This window comes from Mchenga conophoros, linkage group LG22, assembly GCF_057382185.1.
Source record: "Mchenga conophoros isolate Kocher_MC1m ecotype Shallow Benthic linkage group LG22, M_conophoros_male_GT1.1, whole genome shotgun sequence".
NCBI classification, from domain to species: domain Eukaryota; kingdom Metazoa; phylum Chordata; class Actinopteri; order Cichliformes; family Cichlidae; genus Mchenga; species Mchenga conophoros.
The window spans coordinates 22,715,237-22,734,967 of record NC_140546.1 but is presented as its reverse complement, the minus strand read 5'-3'; the positions used below and the strand labels follow the sequence as shown (position 1 = coordinate 22,734,967).

The 19,731-nt window shown below is 41.6% G+C and overlaps 2 protein-coding genes across 8 annotated transcripts in view; both read right to left on the bottom strand.

The window, feature by feature from the left end:
- Window positions 1-1,856: 1,856 nt before the first annotated feature.
- asb4 (ankyrin repeat and SOCS box containing 4) lies at window positions 1,857-5,456 on the bottom strand. Of its 2 annotated transcripts, XM_085261408.1 has the most exons (6): window positions 4,876-5,456; window positions 4,272-4,571; window positions 3,942-4,184; window positions 3,599-3,846; window positions 3,398-3,511; window positions 1,857-3,098 (listed from the first exon to the last, which is right to left on the bottom strand). In XM_085261408.1, exons 1-6 carry the CDS (start codon window positions 5,417-5,419, stop codon window positions 2,910-2,912), a joined length of 1,638 nt encoding a protein of 545 aa, XP_085117534.1. In that variant the 5' UTR covers window positions 5,420-5,456; the 3' UTR covers window positions 1,857-2,909. The 2 variants fall into 2 exon arrangements, with proteins under 2 accessions (XP_085117534.1, XP_085117532.1); XM_085261406.1 differs by having other exon boundaries at window positions 3,942-4,571.
- A 638-nt stretch (window positions 5,457-6,094) lies between these two features.
- Window positions 6,095-19,731, bottom strand: part of ppp1r9a (protein phosphatase 1, regulatory subunit 9A) — a 53,166-nt gene continuing 39,529 nt past the window's right edge. For 5 of the 6 annotated variants that reach the window (XM_085261401.1, XM_085261403.1, XM_085261402.1 and 2 more), the window contains exons 10-20: window positions 19,346-19,442; window positions 17,741-17,876; window positions 14,396-14,481; window positions 13,546-13,678; window positions 13,398-13,458; window positions 11,032-11,079; window positions 10,869-10,917; window positions 9,354-9,473; window positions 9,029-9,052; window positions 8,561-8,743; window positions 6,095-8,170 (exon numbers count right to left, since the gene is read on the bottom strand). In XM_085261401.1, coding sequence (XP_085117527.1) covers window positions 7,988-8,170; window positions 8,561-8,743; window positions 9,029-9,052; window positions 9,354-9,473; window positions 10,869-10,917; window positions 11,032-11,079; window positions 13,398-13,458; window positions 13,546-13,678; window positions 14,396-14,481; window positions 17,741-17,876; window positions 19,346-19,442 — 1,120 coding nt within the window. In that variant the 3' untranslated portion in view covers window positions 6,095-7,987. The remainder of the gene's footprint in view (window positions 8,171-8,560; window positions 8,744-9,028; window positions 9,053-9,353; window positions 9,474-10,868; window positions 10,918-11,031; window positions 11,080-13,397; window positions 13,459-13,545; window positions 13,679-14,395; window positions 14,482-17,740; window positions 17,877-19,345; window positions 19,443-19,731) is intronic. The other variant, XM_085261404.1, reaches the window with a different exon arrangement.

The following is a 19,731-nucleotide window of genomic DNA, read 5'->3' as shown; positions in this document are numbered from 1 at the left end:
TGCATAAAGAGATCGACTGTCTTGTTTAATTTTGAGACTTCACAGATGGAGTGGCCCAGGATGGCTGGGACCATCTCCAGGCCTCCTTCCACTGAACTGGATATGCAGGTACTAAAAAGGATTCATGGATGGATTCAAGCTGCAAGTTTTGGTAATGTTTGGTAATGCTGGGTTGTCCAAAAAGTACAAAACAGAGGTCCAGTACAGACACCTCCACATGACCTATAGACTGCTGTAAGGTTCATAATGACTGTACCTTTCTATCTGAATTACTGGTTATAAACAACTTCTGCTCTTTTGTTCACATTTCATTTATTTGCAACTGCACTACTGAGCAGAAGCTCCCTTAGGCAAGCGGTCTTGTAATTTCTTCAAGCAGCTGTGGCGACCCCTTATGGATGAAGGAGCAGCCAAGGAATACTTCTCCAGGCTTCTTGAAGGACAATCAAAGCTCTTCTTTGGATGTTGGCTGCCTTTTGTTCCCACACTGCCTCAGTAATGCTGAGGTCTGGGCTCTGGGGAGGCCAATCCATGGCTGACCGTGGCCTACTGCTGCCTTTTCTCACTGTTCTTTAAGAATAGCTTCATTTCTGCTCATTTCTGATGAGGCTTCTGGTCCAGTGTCGGGCCTTTGCTGGATTTTTTTCCCTGTTTTTTAAGGACATGACTTTCAGATAATTTCAAATGCTGTAGCTAGATTTTTTAAAATTTTATTTTAGATGTGCTACTTTTGTCCAGTTTCCTGCCCATTTTTAAGGACACACTGCACTTCATGCCAAGATGTACCAAGTTGTTGTGTCAATATCTCAACTATTATAGGCTCAAAACTTTGACACCGTATTATAATCACACTTTCAAGTACTGAAAGTGTGATTATCCAAACAATAAATATTTTGTAGATGGTTTTCTGAATATTTTAAAATGACTTCTCCTCGCCTCAGATATTCATTTTGTGTGTCTCTATAATGCATCATTAGAGACGACACAAAAATACCAAGCACGAAGCTTTAATCTTAACGTTTCATTAGGTTGACAGTTCATTTATCTCCTCTAGCGTCTCCTCCAGTCTGCCTCAGTCTAATGACTTCTTTCCTCTGTTGTACATTAGTCTTTCTCCCGGTGACTCAGCATCTGGATGAAATAGACAGACATCATTACAGCATGCTGTTGTGAAAGGACTGGGCCATGTTCTGTAAAGGATTAAAGGCAGACTTGACACCTTTCAGAACAGTTTCCTCTAGGAGAGGATTTACTGTGCTCATTCTGGTAAAACCTGAAAATAATATTAAGTTCTTCTTCTTCCTTTTTAAGAAGTTATCTCTGATCTGAGGGCGTCGGGTGCTTTCTTGCACTGCAGACAGTGTTTTCCTTTTTTTTGGCTACAAGCAGTCCACTGGAAAAACAAGCACTTGTTCCGGAGGGTTTTGTCAAGTGTTTGTTCTCCTGAAAGTGGAACATGAGTTTGAGAGTGCGCATTAAGGCTGGTTGCCGGGTAGATTTGGAGCCTTCTCTGCATGGGCTGTCCATAGAGAGAGAATCTGGTCAACACTGCACAGGTGGAAAATAGCTACAGCAAAGAGACTCGCACTAAAGACACTTTAGATGCTTCTTTTTGGGTGGCTAAAGGTCCCTCTGTCACTCTAAAGAATAAAGTAAATGCAAACATTTGCACATTTGTCGATTAAACATTTAAGGGTTAGGGAGTGATGCTGTCACTGCTTTAAAACTTTTTGCTTTTCTGTTATCATCACCTTAGTCATTAATGTAAGTGATCTAGAGCTTCGTACATCTCATTTTTAGTCTTTTATTGGGTCATTACAAAAATGACCTATAGATCCCATTATCTCAGACTCCTCTGGGTGTTGGCAGAAACGAGACGCTGATAATCAAACTGTTTCTTTTTAATAAAATTAATTTCAGACTCACCAGGCTAGTAAAGGTGTCAACATAGCAATATATCTAAAACGATCTCTCCCCGCATGACGTCACGTTTAGTTTCATTTTTTCAATATATTCTACATTTATATCCTCAAAAATTGATATGGAGCAAATTAACTACTAATAACCTCTTTCAGTGGGTTCAGACGCTGTAGAAACCTTGGCTGTGTTATTTGCACTACTGATTAATCATGAAGCTGCTTTTGTTTTCAGGGTGCACTGTGTCACGACAGGCAGTGTTCGAAGCTCTGTCCTTCTAATTGGACACCTTCTCTTTATACAGACAAAAATGTCAATCCACAGCTCTCATTTAACTTTTAACGCCCCCATAATTTGGTCCTTATCTTTGAAAAGACCAAATGGTTGTTATTTTTGAATGCAAGAAATTCTGAATGTGGTAGTTTGTTCTCATAATAACAACCTAACAGAGAGAAGGCAACACTAGGAGTCGTTTGGGTTGGAAAAAAAAGAACTTACTTTATATATTTTTCACTATTTACAAGAAACAAAATTTCGGTAAGAATTTTCTCACAATATATTACAGGGAAGTTATTTTTTGGGCAGGCCCTAGCTCCACTATCAAGCCTTTATATGTATTACATATATCACTATGCCTTAAGATTCAGACTAGACACACCATTGCCATCTATACAACAAAAACACCAATGAGGAGGATTTAACATCTGGAAGCATCTTAAAGCTATTTTAACAAATCTCCCCTCCGACCCGCCAGCTGTCCTGGAATGTTAGCAGCTATTAACTAAAACACAGAAATGGCTCATCCTGCAAGCACAAAAAATACCTTTTTTTGTTCTTTTTCTGTGCTTTCTGAGGTTTAAATAAATAAAATGTTAATGATGATGATGTTACATCTTGCACCACTTTTCATTTCCACAGTTAGCGGAGAGGCACAAATGTTTCTATTCAGGTCATTAGGCCTCATTCTGCACATCAGAACACCAGAGTCTCTATCAGTACAGTATCCCCTCAGGTTCTAGTAATAAATACTTCTTCATGGATAATGGCAGAGGCAGCTGTGCTACTCCTCTGTCACAGAAACTGCCCAGGGCAGCTCTGATGGCACATCTGGAGAGGTGAAGCAGACTGCGAGGAGCGTCAGTGCAAACAGCAAACAGGGAGTCGTAGAAGTCTTTATGGCGCTGAGGAGACAAAAAGAAACAGACGCTTTTGTTTAACTTCAATGAGAGGGCACACTCAGTCATATTCAGCTAATGTAAGCTGAATTTAAAGGGGCAATACACTAATTAACAGTTGAGAGGCATCAGATAGCTTTGAATTTGTTCATCTATAAATATTTCATCTTTTAACATTCTTTTCAGTTTTTACAATTTTTTAAATTATAAATGAGATTTCTTACACAGGATTACGTTTTTTCCTTTTTAATTTCAGTCAGTGTGTGTGTATTGTATTTAAAGAAAACAGTCTTTATTAGCTCTACCTTGTAGCAGTCATCAGGAAGAGCAGCTCTCCACTTCCTTGTGGGTTTTAAACTGCTATAGGAGTTAACCAAGATTTCTACAACTCTGGGGTAGTCATGGCAGTTCTGGAACACCTGTGCAAAACATTAAAGACTTTGTGGTTAAACATATAGTATAACGCAGATCATTTCAGCACAAACCCACATCATCATCTTCTCTACCTTGTGGAACTGTGGTGGGTAAATCCGTGCTGCATTGTAGTTGAGCAGCAGCTGAAAGCAGAGGTCTGGCATGGCCATAGGCCTGACTTCCGTCACTTTAAGGAGATACTGAATGGGAGAACAGCCGTTGATGTCCATGGCTCGAGAATCTGCCCCAGCCTCCAGCAGCATCTTTATCAGGACGTGATCGCAGTTCCAGGCAGCTTTGTGAAGAGCTGTTTTGTGGTCTGCCTCCTGAATGTTGGGATCTGCAACAGAAATCAAATCTGAAACATTGCAGTGGAAGTAAAGGGGGGGGGGGGGTTAAAGTCAAAGTCAAGGAAACCTATCTAGAACGTCTTACCAGCTTGATAGTCCAGCAGGAGGCGACAGACTAGATGATGGTCTTGGCTGTAGGTTTGCTCCTTAGTGTCAAAAGCCCAGAAGGCTGCAGTCACCAGAGGAGTCTCCTGCAGAGAGTTCACTGCATTCACAGATGCTCCATGAGCCAAATAGAGAGCCACCAGCTCCGGAACACCGAATCTGGCTGCCGTGTGTAGAGGTGTGTCCTCTTCGTTGTTGTGGCTTGCTTTGTTGACTTTTGCACCTCCATGAGAGGGAAAAAAAACATTTGGTTGTTGTTTTAGTGGTTTCTGCAGTGACTGTATTTGTGCTTCTACCTTTGCCTTCTCACCTTTGAGGATAAGTTGCTTGGCACACTCTACAGACTCCCGGGTAATGCAGTAGTGCAGCGGTGTGTGCCCGCTCAGAGACAGGCTGTTGACCTTTGCCCCGTGAGCCAAAAGCAAGGGCACACAGTCTCCATTGGACACCTCGCAGGCCACGTGCAGAGGCGTCTTCCCATTGGGCATCTGATTGACAGCTGCGCCTTTCTGAAGGAGTACCAGCGCTGTCTCCACAGCATTGTACATTACACATACATGGATACCCATGGCCCAGGACTTTTCCAGTTTGTAGCCGGGTAGCCAGTATCCTAAAAGAGAGGAAGTAACTTTCAGCAACAGTAAAGTTTTTGTACTTTTAATTCTTCATAATTACAGCAGTTTCATCTAAGTGCTTTGTAATGTTTGAGTTACACACACACAATCCAATATATTGCATTAAAGTGTGTGCAATAATCCATCCTACGTACTATGGTTCTATGGAAGTTTTGCACCACCTAGTGGTCAACTTACCGGACTGCTTACCAACAATGGAGAAGTGTGAGAAATCTCACGATCTGCATTTATACTCAGCACACACACACACACTCACAAACACACACAGTTTTCCTGCACCTTGTTTGTACGAGGCGAGGACCATGCTGGGATCTTCCACCTCCAACACAACGTCAATGTCTAGTTTGCTGGTTTGTAAAATCTCAAGGACTTCCTGTGCGTTGTTGGTCTGCAAGGCCTCCAGGAACCGTTGCTTCAGCTGTTTTTCAGCCAGTTTTCTGGGACTCAAATCCTCCATGAAATCTCTGTCCAAAGGCCCTAACGCTGCCCAATCGTCTGGCTTAGACGCTAATATTGTCCATAAAGCATGGAGTATGTTGGAAAGCAACGCACAAATGTTGACGATGAAGGATTCCAGCATACCAACCATTGCAACAACTCCATCAGCCCGGCCATAGGAGTTGCATAGAGAAAGAAGACAAAAATAAAGCAGATGAAGAGGGGCAACAAGTGACAGCAGTGCGTCGTCACTGGGAGAAAATAGTCCTGGAGAGAAATTAGGATGAACATAAATAGAAAGCATAGAGGGTGGGATGGGAAAGCTAAAGCTGGCTGACTCTAGACCAGTTAGTGTGCTGGGGGGTGTCCAGTGACAGAAGGGCATTGTATTGTATCCCTTCTATCAGTGGATGTGGTAAAAAATAATCAGCTTTATGAACCTGAGAGAAAAAAAACAACTCTAATATTTTTATGTGCGTGTCTGACTGAATAGGACACATGCAGAAGAAGAAAAAAGAAGAAGAAACAAAAGCAAACTGTGGACAGTGGCTGCACATTTTATTCAGTGTGACAGGTAACTGCCCTTTCAAAGTTTTCAGAATGTGACAGCAAGGCAATGACAAAAAAAGGAGGAGGAGGAGAATAAGCACAGCTTTTTTTTAAAGTGAAAGCATGGCTAGCAGTTTGTGGCAAATATCTTTTTGCTATCCCTACATACATAAAAAAGAAAAAACCTTCCAGACATGATTCATCTGTGTCTCTGCCCGCCGGGAGCACTGAGGTCCCATGTATACGATGGTTTCATCACGCCTGGCAAGATCGGTCAAGCACATAGAAAAGATTTGGAATCCCGTATTTAGCTCAGGTCTGACCTTTAAGCATCCTCAGCCCTCTGGAAAACAGCGCACCCACATTGACACAATACAAAACAAGGCTTCTTTAGGACTCTTACAGCATATTGCTTTCAGTGTTTAACTATACATACAAAAGAGTCTGCTGACTGGTTTGTCAGGGTGTGTGTGGAGGGGTATTAATAGAAGGATTCAAGTGTTACAAAACATTTCATGAGAATACATCATGAGCAGTTTATTAGAGTAGCACGGGAGCAGCACTATGGTGGTATTAGAGGAAAACCACAAGCACAATGGGACTATACTACTGACTTTTTTCTCTCGTTGCAATATCGACCTTTAAATCCTTCATTTGATAACAGCCATTTGAATTGAAATCACTTTCTGATCACATTTGGCAAAAGTAGGTAATCATACAATTCTGGATAAATAATTATTAAATGTTAATAATCCTCTTATTTCGTTATCATAAACAATAGTACACTGCTTCATTAAATACAGAAATAAATAAATAATAACACAATCTACTATCATGTATACCCGCACTGATACCCCATCTATTCTTCTCAGCCTGTTAGCAGCACACCAGACAGGGTCATTAAGATAAAGATATCATCACAGCTGCCTGCATATCTCTCATGGTGGCTGTGGTGTCTCTACATTTAATGTAAACCTATAAAATAATTCCTGGGAATGATAAAGAAGTAACACAGGCAAAATGTCTCTCGTTGAGCTTTGAAATCTTAAAATAAATCGTTCCAACAATGATGAACCAATTTCAGAATAAAGTCCAAAATATATTCCGGCTGTAAAGTTCAATTCCACTGTAACATCAAAGTTTTAGGTGAGATCATCTTTAAGGACAGTTTCTGCACTTTAGGTGTCGCACAAAGCATCTTTATGGCAGCATTACAAAATGTTATTTTCAGGACATTCCAGAGAAATCTGCATGACAAAGCATCGGAGATAATAAAATGACACGAATGAGGACGTCGTTTAGTCTATCGTATGTGTCCTGACGCTTGCACAGAAGAGGGCAGAGTTTGGAAAAATTCTACTAAGCTGAAATTTCTAAAGGCAGCGGCAGGTATTACTTTGTTACTGAGAGAATATAAAAAGAGGTCAAAAGCAGGTTACAAGGGGGAGTCAAAGCAACATTATGCATTTAAGCAAGAAGTTTCATTTTTATCAACTTTTCTGTTTTTTGTGGTTCGGGTTAGGTAAGTTACAAATGTAATAATTACACAGTACCTGAAATCTCTATTAGAACAAGTCCAGTCAGTTTAGTATGTCTTCATCATTTATACTTTAAACGGCTTGAGTATGGTACATGTATACGGTAAGGGGCACTGTAAGCCAGTACGCAGGTCAAATTTACAGTGGTTGCACTTCCAGTGTTCTTACAAGAAATCAAAGCGCTCGTTTCTCCCAGCGAATCTTTAATTTCCAGTTCAATTCCTTTAGGGAAGTTCCAGTGTTGCCTTATTCAGTAGTGAAAGTAAGCAGCATGGGGACACCTGGTGGTGGGAGATGAACACTGCCTCATGTAATCCAACACAAAGACCTGAACTGTATGTGCTTCGTAAAAGCCATAAAGAGATTCCGCTGATCTTTAGATTTGAGCAGGATATACATAAGTCTATTGAAATGGCACATCATCTACATCCTTATTTATCACTGTACATGTCTATGTCTAAAGGTGCTATGATGGGTAAGAGAAGTCTCTGGAGATGATGTGGTAGGTTACAGAGATAAACTTTTCACAGGCGCACTCTGGATATGAATAAATAAAACCAATTTACAGCTATAAACAGCAAAACAGAATCCATAAATTCTGGCTAAAAACACAGGATGGGTGTAAAATGAAGCAAATGAAGGGCACCATTCTGTTATCCAACTGATCCTTTTGGTTTCGTTTGGTTGGTGAAAAGGTCACTCAACAACAACTGGCAGCTGGGTGTGGAGCTCCACCTTTCAGAACTACTGAACTACTGAGCGGGCGTCCCTCGGGTTTCGTTTGTGGGGCCTGCTGACGTTCTGTTCTGCGAGATGCTACTTGATGTGGTGCTACAGTAAAGCGGGAGGTAATCTGGGGGCTCGTTTCACTCCGCCGCACTTTCTTTACGTGCATCTTTCTGCTGCTGCTCCAGCTCTCTCTTCCGCAGCTTTTCGCGCTGTTTCTCCATCTTTTCTTGGTTCCTCTTGGCCTTTTCCATCATAACTTTGAGGTCTTTGATCTTCTTCTTGATCAGTGTTCGATCCTGGGAAGAAGTGACCCCAAGAGCCTGAAACAAATTAGCAAAAATTGTTTTATATTTATCTCATAAGTATAATTATTTCGCTTTATTTTTTTTTTATCCTTTATATTTCTTTTGCCAGACCAGTTATGCTCATCTCATAAAAACACTTTATTGTTAGGCCTATACCCTTGGAACTACTTTTAGCAGCAATGAAGTCATAGTTTTCTGAAAACATGTATCAGTCTCTCACATAATTGTGAAGGAATTCATTATCTACTCTTTATGGAGGTTTCATTTATAAACAGCCCTCTTAAGGTCCTGGCATAGCCTTTTAATTACGTTGTTATCTTTGAGGACTTTGACTGGGTCATTGTGATGTGATCTGTATTCGAAATCTAATTAAGATGCATTTAATAACAAAAAGGTTTCTGTTACCTTGAGCTCAGCACTATTCAGCTGAAGCAGCTGCACTCCATCTATATTTTTGGCAGTGAATTCTGGAATATGGTGTTCTAAGTTTAGGCCCATAAGCCAGTGGGCCACTTGCTGTGAAGTCCATTCGGTAATGCTGCGGTTCTGCCACTGGTACTGCTTTGAAAACTGCCCCTCGTCTAGCATCTGAACATACATGACAAGGAAAAGAAGCACATACGATAAAAAACCTATCAGCTCCATCTTTAGTGCTTAATTTGGATGAATAATGGGCTCAAACCCAGTCAACAACATCAAAAATTCCACCGATGCCTACATTCAGCACGTAGAAATACTGAAATTCTGGGGGCCATGAAGAGAAAAAAGATCGTTCCTCACCAAAGATGTGTAGCAGTGAGACACAGACAAATGGTTTACACACAGCTCAACAGACACAGAGACACGCATGCATTAAAAGAACCTCAGTCTCACCTCATCATCTATCATATCCAGACTCTGAATGTTGCAGCATAGAAAACAACAGAAAATGATTGGGTAGTTAACAGAACAGAAATGAAAAAGCTACCTCTGTGGTAGCCTGGCAAATAAAAAAAAAGTGCTTTTCTGCAGTAAAAACAAGATAAGCTTTCGTGCAATAATGTAAAGAAAAAAAAAGAAAAACTTTCTGGATGTTTTCTATAAGATTACACACTTTATGCATGGGCTGATTTGAACCAGCGAAGATAAATAAGCTTGTATTTATGGTTTGTGTTTCCATATTGAACATCCACGAAGAGGTTTCGGGAACATTTAGTACCTCATCTGAGGACAGCACCAGCGTGTGTGAGCGTCCTGACATCTTGGCTTCACTGAGCAGACCGCTGATCTCTACTGAGCTGCTGCTGCTGGCACTCAGATCATCGCACAAAGTGGGTGCCTAAGAAATCAACAACACGTTCGTAAGACTTGTGGCGAGCCAACTGGCTCTGCGGCTGAATTTAGCCGATTAGTTGGAACGCTTCTCTGTTATTGATGTTTCTGTGCAGCGTTATGTGAAGCCCAACACGATGTAGATGTTACAAATGTATTTAAGAATGATTTTTTTAACCTGAGAGAGCGGACGGGGAGTGAATGAATCAAGAAAATGGAGGTTTTTTTCTCCCAGAATGTAACTGATGTGCTTCATCGCCCTGTTTTTAAAATAAAATTATGTTTTAGGTGTTTGACAAGCTCCAAGAAGGAGTGTGTGCATATCTGTAATTTTTTTAAAGATGCTTGAATAGTATGCAAACTATAAATTTGGCTGGAATTTACGTGGACACAACACTGCCCTGCAGAGAAACTTTATTTGAGCTACTGAACGTTCCTTTTTTCGCCTGAAATACACAGGTTTATAGTTTCGGTGATATATGGCTAAGAGTGTAGAGCTATTTCTTACGCTCAATAACATACAGTAGCTTAACTCAGTCCTTTTAGTCTCAGTACCATCTGAGGTCAAAGTGAGACTAATCTCAGGCTTAGACTGTCAGCTTTCTGGGAGGACTCCTTACCTAAAAGCTCCATAAAAACATAATTAAGAAGAAGTTCTGATAAGATTTATCTTCTCATGTGCACTCTTCTTAAGCTGAGGGTGTCTTGGGAGTGAGAGAGGACTGAACTGGTGCAGGATCAAAAATAATCTCCTTTTTAATCCTATGGTAACCCCATCTGATATTACACAGGATTAGCCAGTTTTCACGTAAGTTCCTACAACTTTAATCTTATTGTATCAGGATGAGGTTTAACTGATTTTATACACATTAGAAAATGAACTCATTCACACTGTGATCAGATTTTTCTGCTAAAGTTAAATTAACACCTAAAATCAGATCATATGTTTGCTAAATCATTATGGGGTTTTTTTACTGAGTTTCATCGACTGTTACACAATTAATTGGGCAATTATAAAGCAAATTATGGATTTCTATGGCTTTGGCAAGGTAATTTCCTTTTATATAAGCCCCAAATTACATCTTGGGGTACAAAATTATTTCCATTTCAATTGTTTGAAGCATTATTATTAAACATAAAGGAATACAATACCACATAATGTGAATAGGAGAAGAAGTGTGGCCATGTGAGTGCAGTCTGTTCAACAGAAACTACACAGTACATTAAAGCTACAAAGTGAACAGTAACCTGCAGTGAAAATGCAGAACTTGTTAAAAACTGCACGGATGCCAAGAAGACTTTTTTAAGTGCATGTATAATTGTGCACCACAAAGGGCAAAGCAGACTATTATTCAGAGAGAATCACTATTTACCAAGGTACCAATGACCAAACCTCACACACCTTGGCCTTGAGGTACTCTGGACTGTTCTCTGCTGACGGCTCTGTGGAGCTGAGAGACAGAAAGAGGTGCAGGGAGTTCCGAAATCAGCCATCGTGAAGTAAACATTTTAAATCCTCGTGTTTATTAGATGGAGGGAGACAAGGAAAATGCAAACAGTAATACCTGTTTCCAGGTGAAGCTCTGGGATCTTTGTCCTTCACTTTGGTTTTCCTGTGAGGAGGTGGAGTGGAGTTGAGTAACATATGTGATGCAATTATTTGTTCATGTGCTTTGTTAACTATGAACCTTTAGTAATTATTCATACAAAATGACTTCCATAAAAGATCAGTTGTTAAATTGTCTCTCTTGGCTCCTGACGAAGGCGGTCGCACTTTTCTCCTCCCCCTTTCCCTTATCTTCCCTGCTTGGCTTCTCGTGTCCTTGTCTAGTCTCGTCTACTTTTCTACTCTTGCCCTGGAACACTCTCACAGTCTGTTCTCTAAAACCTAAAAGGGGAATTATGGATTTGATCAACTGGTCCCTGAATGCAACTGACACCCTCTTCTCAACGAGAAGCCTGGGCTCGGGTGAGCCTGAGTGTCCTGGAGGGACGTTCCCTGCCGGATACACGATGGACGAGTGGAATAACTGGAGGGTCCTGTGCCTGGCGCGGCTGTCGATCGAGGACATTGAAGACATCTACCTTTTCGGAACCATGATAACAGGGTTCTTGCTGATCGGAGCTGGCTTGGCCCTGGTTTATCGAAGATTAAAGAAAGCAGAATCGGCTCTTCAAAACCCCACAAGGCTGCCCGCTGTGATTGAAGCGATGGGACGACTTGTGACTTCTCGAAACAGGCTCATTGAACGCTGCACGGATAAGATCTTGAAGCTTGAGGCTGCAGTGAAAACTCAGACTAAGACCTATGAGCGAAAATTGGATAACATCATGGAGAAACTCGCGGCTCTCCAACGGGAGATTGAGAGACCAGTGTTGGACTGTTAGAGCGGCTGTAAAATTGACATGCAGTTGTTCGAACTAAAGGAATGCTACCATCATTTCATCCGGCTACCATATAGGCGCCAGCTGTGGTCTCAAGGCTGGAGCTGAACAAAACAAATTTTCACCCTGAGAACAGACTGTTTACTTAGCCTGGCAGGGCGAAGGACACTCTCTCAGCTAAACTCAGGACACACACACACACACATACACTGATACACACTCATCCCCCTCCATTTCCAAACGCCTTCGATGCTTGTCCTCTCCGGGGTAGATGGCGGGTTGACTGGACCAGCACAGACATGCTGCAGGACCGGATGTGCTGTCTACACCGGCTCTCTCTTACCCTTACCCACCCCAGTTCCTTGTCTTGTGTTTCTATGGTGTATTGACAGTCATGTGCTTTTTGTGCTGGGGTGTTTTTTTTCTGTTCTCAAACTGTTCTCCCAGTAGGAGCTCAGTCTGAGTTTTTTTTCTCCTCCTCTCACCTCATGTTTTGTATTTTCGTTGTTTTTTTCCTATCAGCCTACCTCTCTGACATGTCTTCCCAATGTGATGTTTGTGTAAAGTTCGGTCAGAGGGTTCCTTTGTAAATGCGCACGTGCCATTAGCGTGCTGCCTGCTGTAACCTATAATTTCTTTCATGATTAATAAAGAATTTCTGATTCTGATTAAAACTGCAGACGATAAAAGCTGTAAATAAATACAGCATGTTTTATCTGCTCATGTGTGTTCATTGCTCAGCATGTTTGTAAATGTTTATCTGGTTCATTTAGGTACACCTGTTCAACAGCTTGTTAAGACAAATGTGTATTCAGCCAATCACGTGGCAGCAACTCAGTGTATTTAGGCATGGCAAGAAAATCTGCTGAAGCCAAACTGAGCATCAGAGTAGGCTGTGGCTGCAGGTAGTCTGGAGTTTCAGAAACTTGGATGTTCCTGGAATAGCATCTCTAGAGCTTACAGCATCAGGAGACCACACTGGGTACCACTTTTGTCAACTAAGAACAGGAAACTAATGATGATCTGCTGCAACATTTGAATGTTGGGTTCAGAATTTGGCAAAAAAGCATAGATGCATCCTGCTTTCTACCAGTTATTGAGGCTGCAGGTGGTGTAATGGTGTGTGGGAATTTTCTTTATATATTTTGGATTCCTTAGCATCAACTGAGCATCACTTAAATGCCACAGCCTACTCGAGTATTGTTGTTGACCATGTCCATCCTTTTATAACCACAGTTTACCCATCTACTGATGGCTGCTTCCAGCAGGATAAGACACCATGTCACAAAGCTCAGATCACTTCTAACTGGTTTCTTGAACATAACATTTTAGCACCTTACCAAAAGGGCATCCAGCCCAGTACGAGTAAGCTGTACCTAATAAGGTGCCCAGTGAGTGTACACAGCACTGCTCTTTTATACGTGATCCTTGTGTTTGATTAACAACTTCATTTATCAACTTCATTTGACGACATTTCTCTGGACAACGTACGATGCATCAATTCACTCAAAAAGTTAACATGTCATTGCATCATCTGCTGTCTTACCCAGGGTCCAGAGCTGGTCTCTGCTCCTCCAAACTCTGAGAGGGGCTCGGAGACTGAGAACCTGTGATAAGAAACGCCCCATACTGACATTACTCCTACATCAAATGATGAGCTTAAAAGAGTTCTGCATGGATCCAGGAGTGCTAACCGTGGAGTGTTTTTCTGGGGGAGCCCTCTGGACTGGCCTGGACCCTAAGTGCTGGAACTCCTCCATCGCAAGAGGCCACACTACGAAACGGACCAGAGTGGCTGTGGGATTGACTTCCACGACCTTCAGAGATCTAACAGCAGAGAGAAGAAGAAACATCAGTTAATTTAAGAGACCATAAAAATGTGAAAAATGTAACTAAGGAGAGAGCGAAAGAAAAGACAAGCAAAACCTCCAAAGAACTCCCACAGAACGAAGAGGAAATTAAGTGCAATCAAAGAATAAGAGATCTGAGCAGCCAGAGCTGCGCACTAATCTGACAGAAGTCACTTGACATACTTTCACCATTTCTAATTCCTTGCCCTCTTTTCCCCAGGAAGTGCCACAGTGCCTTAGCTTCTGTGTTCCTGCCAATTCTGATCCAGTTCTCGAGTTGTTTATCTAATCTGAACTTGCTGAGTTAAGTGACAGCATTAGCCAAACCCGAGCCTTTCATCCAGAAAAAAAAGACTGTAGCTGTTATTATCACACTGGGAGAGACAATAAGCTGTGACAGAACCACACACTCAATTAAAGTGGCAGAGCAACAAGCGGCAATTAATCCATTAGAAGGAATAAAGTGGAATGGACAGGGGTTAAAGGCCCACAAACACGCACATACCAAACACCCTGTGGTGAAATCTGAGACATATTAAATGTAAGAGTACGCTAATGAGAATAATGGAGCTCGTTTGATTAAAAGTCACATCTGTCTGCATCACGTCTGTTTCATGTTTCAACAGTTGTTAAATAAGAAATCGTGTAACTGTGTTAAGGTTTCACTGAGTAAAGGAAACATGTTAATACAAACCTCGTCTGTGGAGCAGATGCTGTCTCTGGGAACTCCTCCGTAGCCCTTTATTTTGCTGGGTGAGTGGGGAGAGCCCTCCTTCGTGTCTAGAGTCACACCCACACACACAAGAAATGGTGAGCAAAAACAGCTTTTGGTATACCCGAGCACATCCCTTCATGATGACATCTGTCCATCCGTGATGTTTGTTTTTTAAATTTTACTTTTTTTAAACTTCTTAATTTTCCCTGACCCCGTGTCGACACCCACATTAAACACACCTATTAAAAAAACCCATCAACTCAGTTAAAACGTCCAAACTTCCCCCATGAGCGACACTTCTAATTAGGCAGACAATTATCATCGTTCTCCTCATTCCCTGAGTGCGCATGGAGATGCTGTCAGATGAAACAAAGACTGAATCACTTAAATTTCAAAAAGATAATTTCAGCAGACCCTGTATTCTCCTCCCACGTGTGCTCTCTCCTTTATATCCCGTTCAAGCCGTATCCCTTGGCCCCTCTTGTTTTAATATACAGTGGGGCAAAAAAGTATTTAGTCAGCCACCGATTGTGCAAGTTCCCCCACTTAAAATGATGACAGAGGTCAGTAATTTGCACCAGAGGTACACTTCAACTGTGAGAGACAGAATGTGAAAAAAAATCCATGAATTCACATGGTAGGATTTGTAAAGAATTTATTCGTAAATCAGGGTGGAAAATAAGTATTTGGTCAATAACAAAAATACAACTCAATACTTTGTAACATAACCTTTGTTGGCAATAACAGAGGTCAAACGTTTACTATAGGTCTTTACCAGGTTTGCACACACAGTAGCTGGTATTTTGGCCCATTCCTCCATGCAGATCTTCTCGAGAGCAGTGATGTTTTGGGGCTGTTGCCGAGCAACACGGACTTTCAACTCCCGCCACAGATTTTCTATGGGGTTGAGGTCTGGAGACTGGCTAGGCCACTCCAGGACTTTCAAATGCTTCTTACGGAGCCACTCCTTTGTTGCCCGGGCGGTGTGTTTTGGATCATTGTCATGTTGGAAGACCCAGCCTCGTTTCATCTTCAAAGTTCTCACTGATGGAAGGAGGTTTTGGCTCAAAATCTCACGATACATGGCCCCATTCATTCTGTCCTTAACACGGATCAGTCGTCCTGTCCCCTTGGCAGAAAAACAGCCCCATAGCATGATGTTTCCACCCCCATGCTTCACAGTAGGTATGGTGTTCTTGGGATGCAACTCAGTATTCTTCTTCCTCCAAACACGACGAGTTGAGTTTATACCAAAAAGTTCTACTTTGGTTTCATCTGACCACATGACATTCTCCCAATCCTCTGCTGTATCATCCATGTGCTCTCTGGCAAACTTCAGACGGGCCTGGACATGCACTGGCTTCAGCAGCGGAACACGTCTGGCACTGCGGGATTTGATTCCCTGCCGTTGTAGTGTGTTACTGATGGTGACCTTTGTTACTTTGGTCCCAGCTCTCTGCAGGTCATTCACCAGGTCCCCCCGTGTGGTTCTGGGATCTTTGCTCACCGTTCTCATGATCATTTTGACCCCACGGGATGAGATCTTGCGTGGAGCCCCAGATCGAGGGAGATTATCAGTGGTCTTGTATGTCTTCCATTTTCTGATGATTGCTCCCACAGTTGATTTTTTCACACCAAGCTGCTTGCCTATTGTAGATTCACTCTTCCCAGTCTGGTGCAGGTCTACAATACTTTTCCTGGTGTCCTTCGAAAGCTCTTTGGTCTTGGCCATGGCGGAGTTTGGAGTCTGACTGTTTGAGGCTGTGGACAGGTGTCTTTTATACAGATGATGAGTTCAAACAGGTGCCATTCATACAGGTAACGAGTGGGGGACAGAAAAGCTTCTTACAGAAGACATTACAGGTCTGTGAGAGCCAGAGATTTTCCTTGTTTGAGGTGACCAAATACTTATTTTCCACCCTAATTTACGAATAAATTCTTTACAAATCCTACCATGTGAATTCATGGATTTTTTTTTCACATTCTGTCTCTCACAGTTGAAGTGTACCTCTGGTGCAAATTACTGACCTCTGTCATCATTTTAAGTGGGGGAACTTGCACAATCGGTGGCTGACTAAATACTTTTTTGCCCCACTGTAGCATACGTGGGCTGCATCATTCATCTCACTGCTGATGCAATCACTCTGCTATCCGCTGAACTGCACCAGATATGGTGCTTCTTCTACTGTTCTGACGGTTACAGCCACTGAAATGAAGCCAGCGGAGCTTAAAAAGACTTGAGGAGAACAAAGCCTGACAGAAACCCTGACAGATGGGCTCAGGACTGATTAGTTGTTTGTTTTTATTTGCAGTAGTTCAGAGTGAAACTGGAGTCAGAGGTTCAAGTGTGAGGATTTTTAAAATGAAATGGATATTTCTATATTATCTACAATGGAGTGTGTGAGTTAACAGTAAAAAACTGGATAATGCAATGTTTTTTAATGTACTTTAAAAGCAAAATCATCATTAAACTGCAAGATTCATTAAACAAGCTAACTTAGCACAAAAGCTAAGAGAGCGACGGCTAGCCAGAGCTAGCGAAATGTGCTAACCAGCATTTTAAGATCTTTGTTCAATCAATGAAGTGTAAATAAAGAAGGCAAATAATCACCATGATTGCTTTTCTTTTTTAATTTATCAGTTTTTTACTGATTCATACAAAACAAACCAATATATGACATATTCATTAGTGAGCTTTAGAGGGACTGGTAGCAGCTCTGGTTTTACTCCCACTACTCCCACACCTGCTAAGCAGTATTAATTTCACTGACCAGTGATTTTCATCATAGTTTTTGACAATAACTAAATAAAATTTATGCACAGGGACAAAAACAAGATGGAAATAGTCTGGAGAGACAAGATCCAATCAGAATTTATTAAGTTGTGTTTTTGGTTTTTATGCTACAACTAGGACCCATGCTCCCTGTTTCACATGAAAATGGGACAAATTTTTAACACTTGTGAGGAAGAGAAGAGCAGACAGACGGACACATTTTGCAATTAATGTAATGGAAACGGAAATGCTAAACTGTGTTGAGAATCTCTCATCATAATCTCGTGATATTTAAAAGACTAAAACGAAAAGAATTTAGATGCGTAAATTATGATTAAAACTAAATAAAGTTTTAATCAAAAGATAAATTAAAACCACTGCTAAGCTAAGTTAGCTAGCTGCTTGGTTCACCTTTAAATTCCAATAAAATTCTTACAGATGTGAATGACATTGAGCTTCTTGGTAAGAAAAACAAACAAACAAAAAGCAGAACAACAACATATAGAGATATTATACTTTTTCCATAATGGGCAGTTCCCACATAAACAGACCTCTGGCTTGTGTTGCAGCTCGGCTCGGGCTGTGCTGTTGAGCGCTGAGCCTCTCAGAACTGCTGCTGTTGTTGTTGTTGACCTGGATACCGTTCTGCTTCATCAGCTGCATTAGCTCCGACTCTAAGGTTGCAATCTGTAGAGAGGGGCCAACCGGTTGATGTTAATCACCTGTAGGCATATACCTGTCAAACAGCTGCTTTAAAGCGCTGGAACAATTGGTGACATGCTGAGATGATCAGAAAACACATTTATACTTGATCTGAAAAAAGTGGACCTGTAATTCTTTTTCTTATTTTCATATATTTACTGTTACAATTAAATTAAACATGACAAAAGTTTAAAATGAAGAGGTCAGCATCTGTGCATGTAATCCCTATGAGCTACAAGCTCAGGTTTCAAATTACTCCAAACTCTCAGTTTCAGGCAGGTTTTACTAGACTCGGTTCTGTATGATGTCACTGAGGGTGGACATCCTTAATATGGTCAGCTCTGGCACCTCAGAAGATGTTGGAGCTCAGAGGGAGCTAATTCCTGAGTTAATCACGTTCCACAGTAATACCACAGTGGCGACAAAAAGCAAGGAAAAAGGAGATTTCCTCCTTAGAAAGCTAGCTAGGAATAAGCCACTGCAGCCCACAACAGTGTACAAAAGAAAGGTTTTACAGTTTTACCAGTGTTTATGTGGACTGTCACCATCTTCAATTGTATAGTCGGCGTTGGAAATCCAAATCGAGTGGGTTTTCCCGTAAACAATCCTGAGTCATGAATTGGGAAGGGAATGCAGTGACAGCTCTGGCTGTAAACACAGAAGCCTCCCCACCTCTCTGCTGCTCAAACCTTTTGTTTACAAGGGACAGCCAATCAGAAGAAAGTTGGCTTAGGTAGTGGACCTAAAATAGCTTGTTTCATATCCTTGATGAATGAGGGGCTGAACAAAGGAGCACAGACCTAGAAATCAGTTTCAGGGGTTGGCCAAGTGTGTACAAATATCTGAACATATAGTACAATTGTTCCAGTATGTCAGTGTAGTTAAACAGAGACTCTGTGTGTTGTTGTACGGAGGGAGTATCAGAGTATAAAGAGTCTACTGTTTTCCAAAACTCTTACCTGTGCCACCCTCGACTATTTACCCTTTGAAATCCAGTAAAGGAATGAGTGTCGAATGCAAAAAATAAAGGCTTGATTGACAATTCAGCTGTGAAGAAAGGCCTAAAGGTTGATGATTAAACCTCACACCAGCACGATTATCTTTGTGTCGCACTTCCTTTTTATTGAAAAGAGTGAAACGGCAAACAAGAGGCGGCAGAGGCAGTACGACATGTGAGAAAGTGTGACCACTGGGCCTGAGCACATTACAAGAAACACCAAGTGGCAGAAAAAGCACAGGGGGGTGCTCCTAAAGATCTTTATGTCCATGCTGATTATTGGCTTTGAATGTAATTTCACACAAAGCCAGACTGTGTCACTCATTAGCATATTTTCAATGTTATTTAAGGGCAAATAGCTTAATTTTACAAGCCCACTCTGAACAGCTACAAGGCAGGAAGCTATTCAGTTATGGCAAAAATGAAAAGTGGATAGAAAAAAAAAAAGATAGCTTACCCTGACTTGCAGTCCCTGGATCTCAGCCAGGTGAGCTTTCTCAGCCTCCTCCAGCCGCCTCCTCTCTGCATCCTCCTTCTGGATGAACTCCACCTCTCTGGAGGAACAGGAGGCGGGGGAGAGGAGATGTGTGTTAACACAGGAAACAAGATACAGCTATAATATGTGCATGTGCACATTTCATCATGTGTGATAGTGCCTTGCCTCTCGCTCAGCTGTGGTAATAAGGGAGTTGAGGCTGTTTGAGGATGCCAGAATGACTCATTTTACCCCGATCACGCTGTTCCCGGTTAACACACACATCTTTTTTTTCCCTTTTACCTCTACTTTACCCCCCTCTATTTGCTTTCCTGTCTCATTTCTTCATCACATCTTAAGTCCTCCCA

Bases quoted from the DNA above. Each gene is read 5' to 3' on its own strand.
- asb4 (XM_085261406.1), bottom strand. From the start codon at position 5,419: ATGCCCTTCTGTCACTGGACACCCCCCAGCACACTAACTGGTCTAGAG. The intron at 4,572-4,875 runs GTGCAGGAAAAC...CCTCTCTTTTAG, and splicing joins CCTCGCCTCGTACAAACAAG to GATACTGGCTACCCGGCTAC. The intron at 3,099-3,397 runs GTAGAGCTAATA...TTGTCTCCTCAG, and splicing joins TTCCTGATGACTGCTACAAG to CGCCATAAAGACTTCTACGA.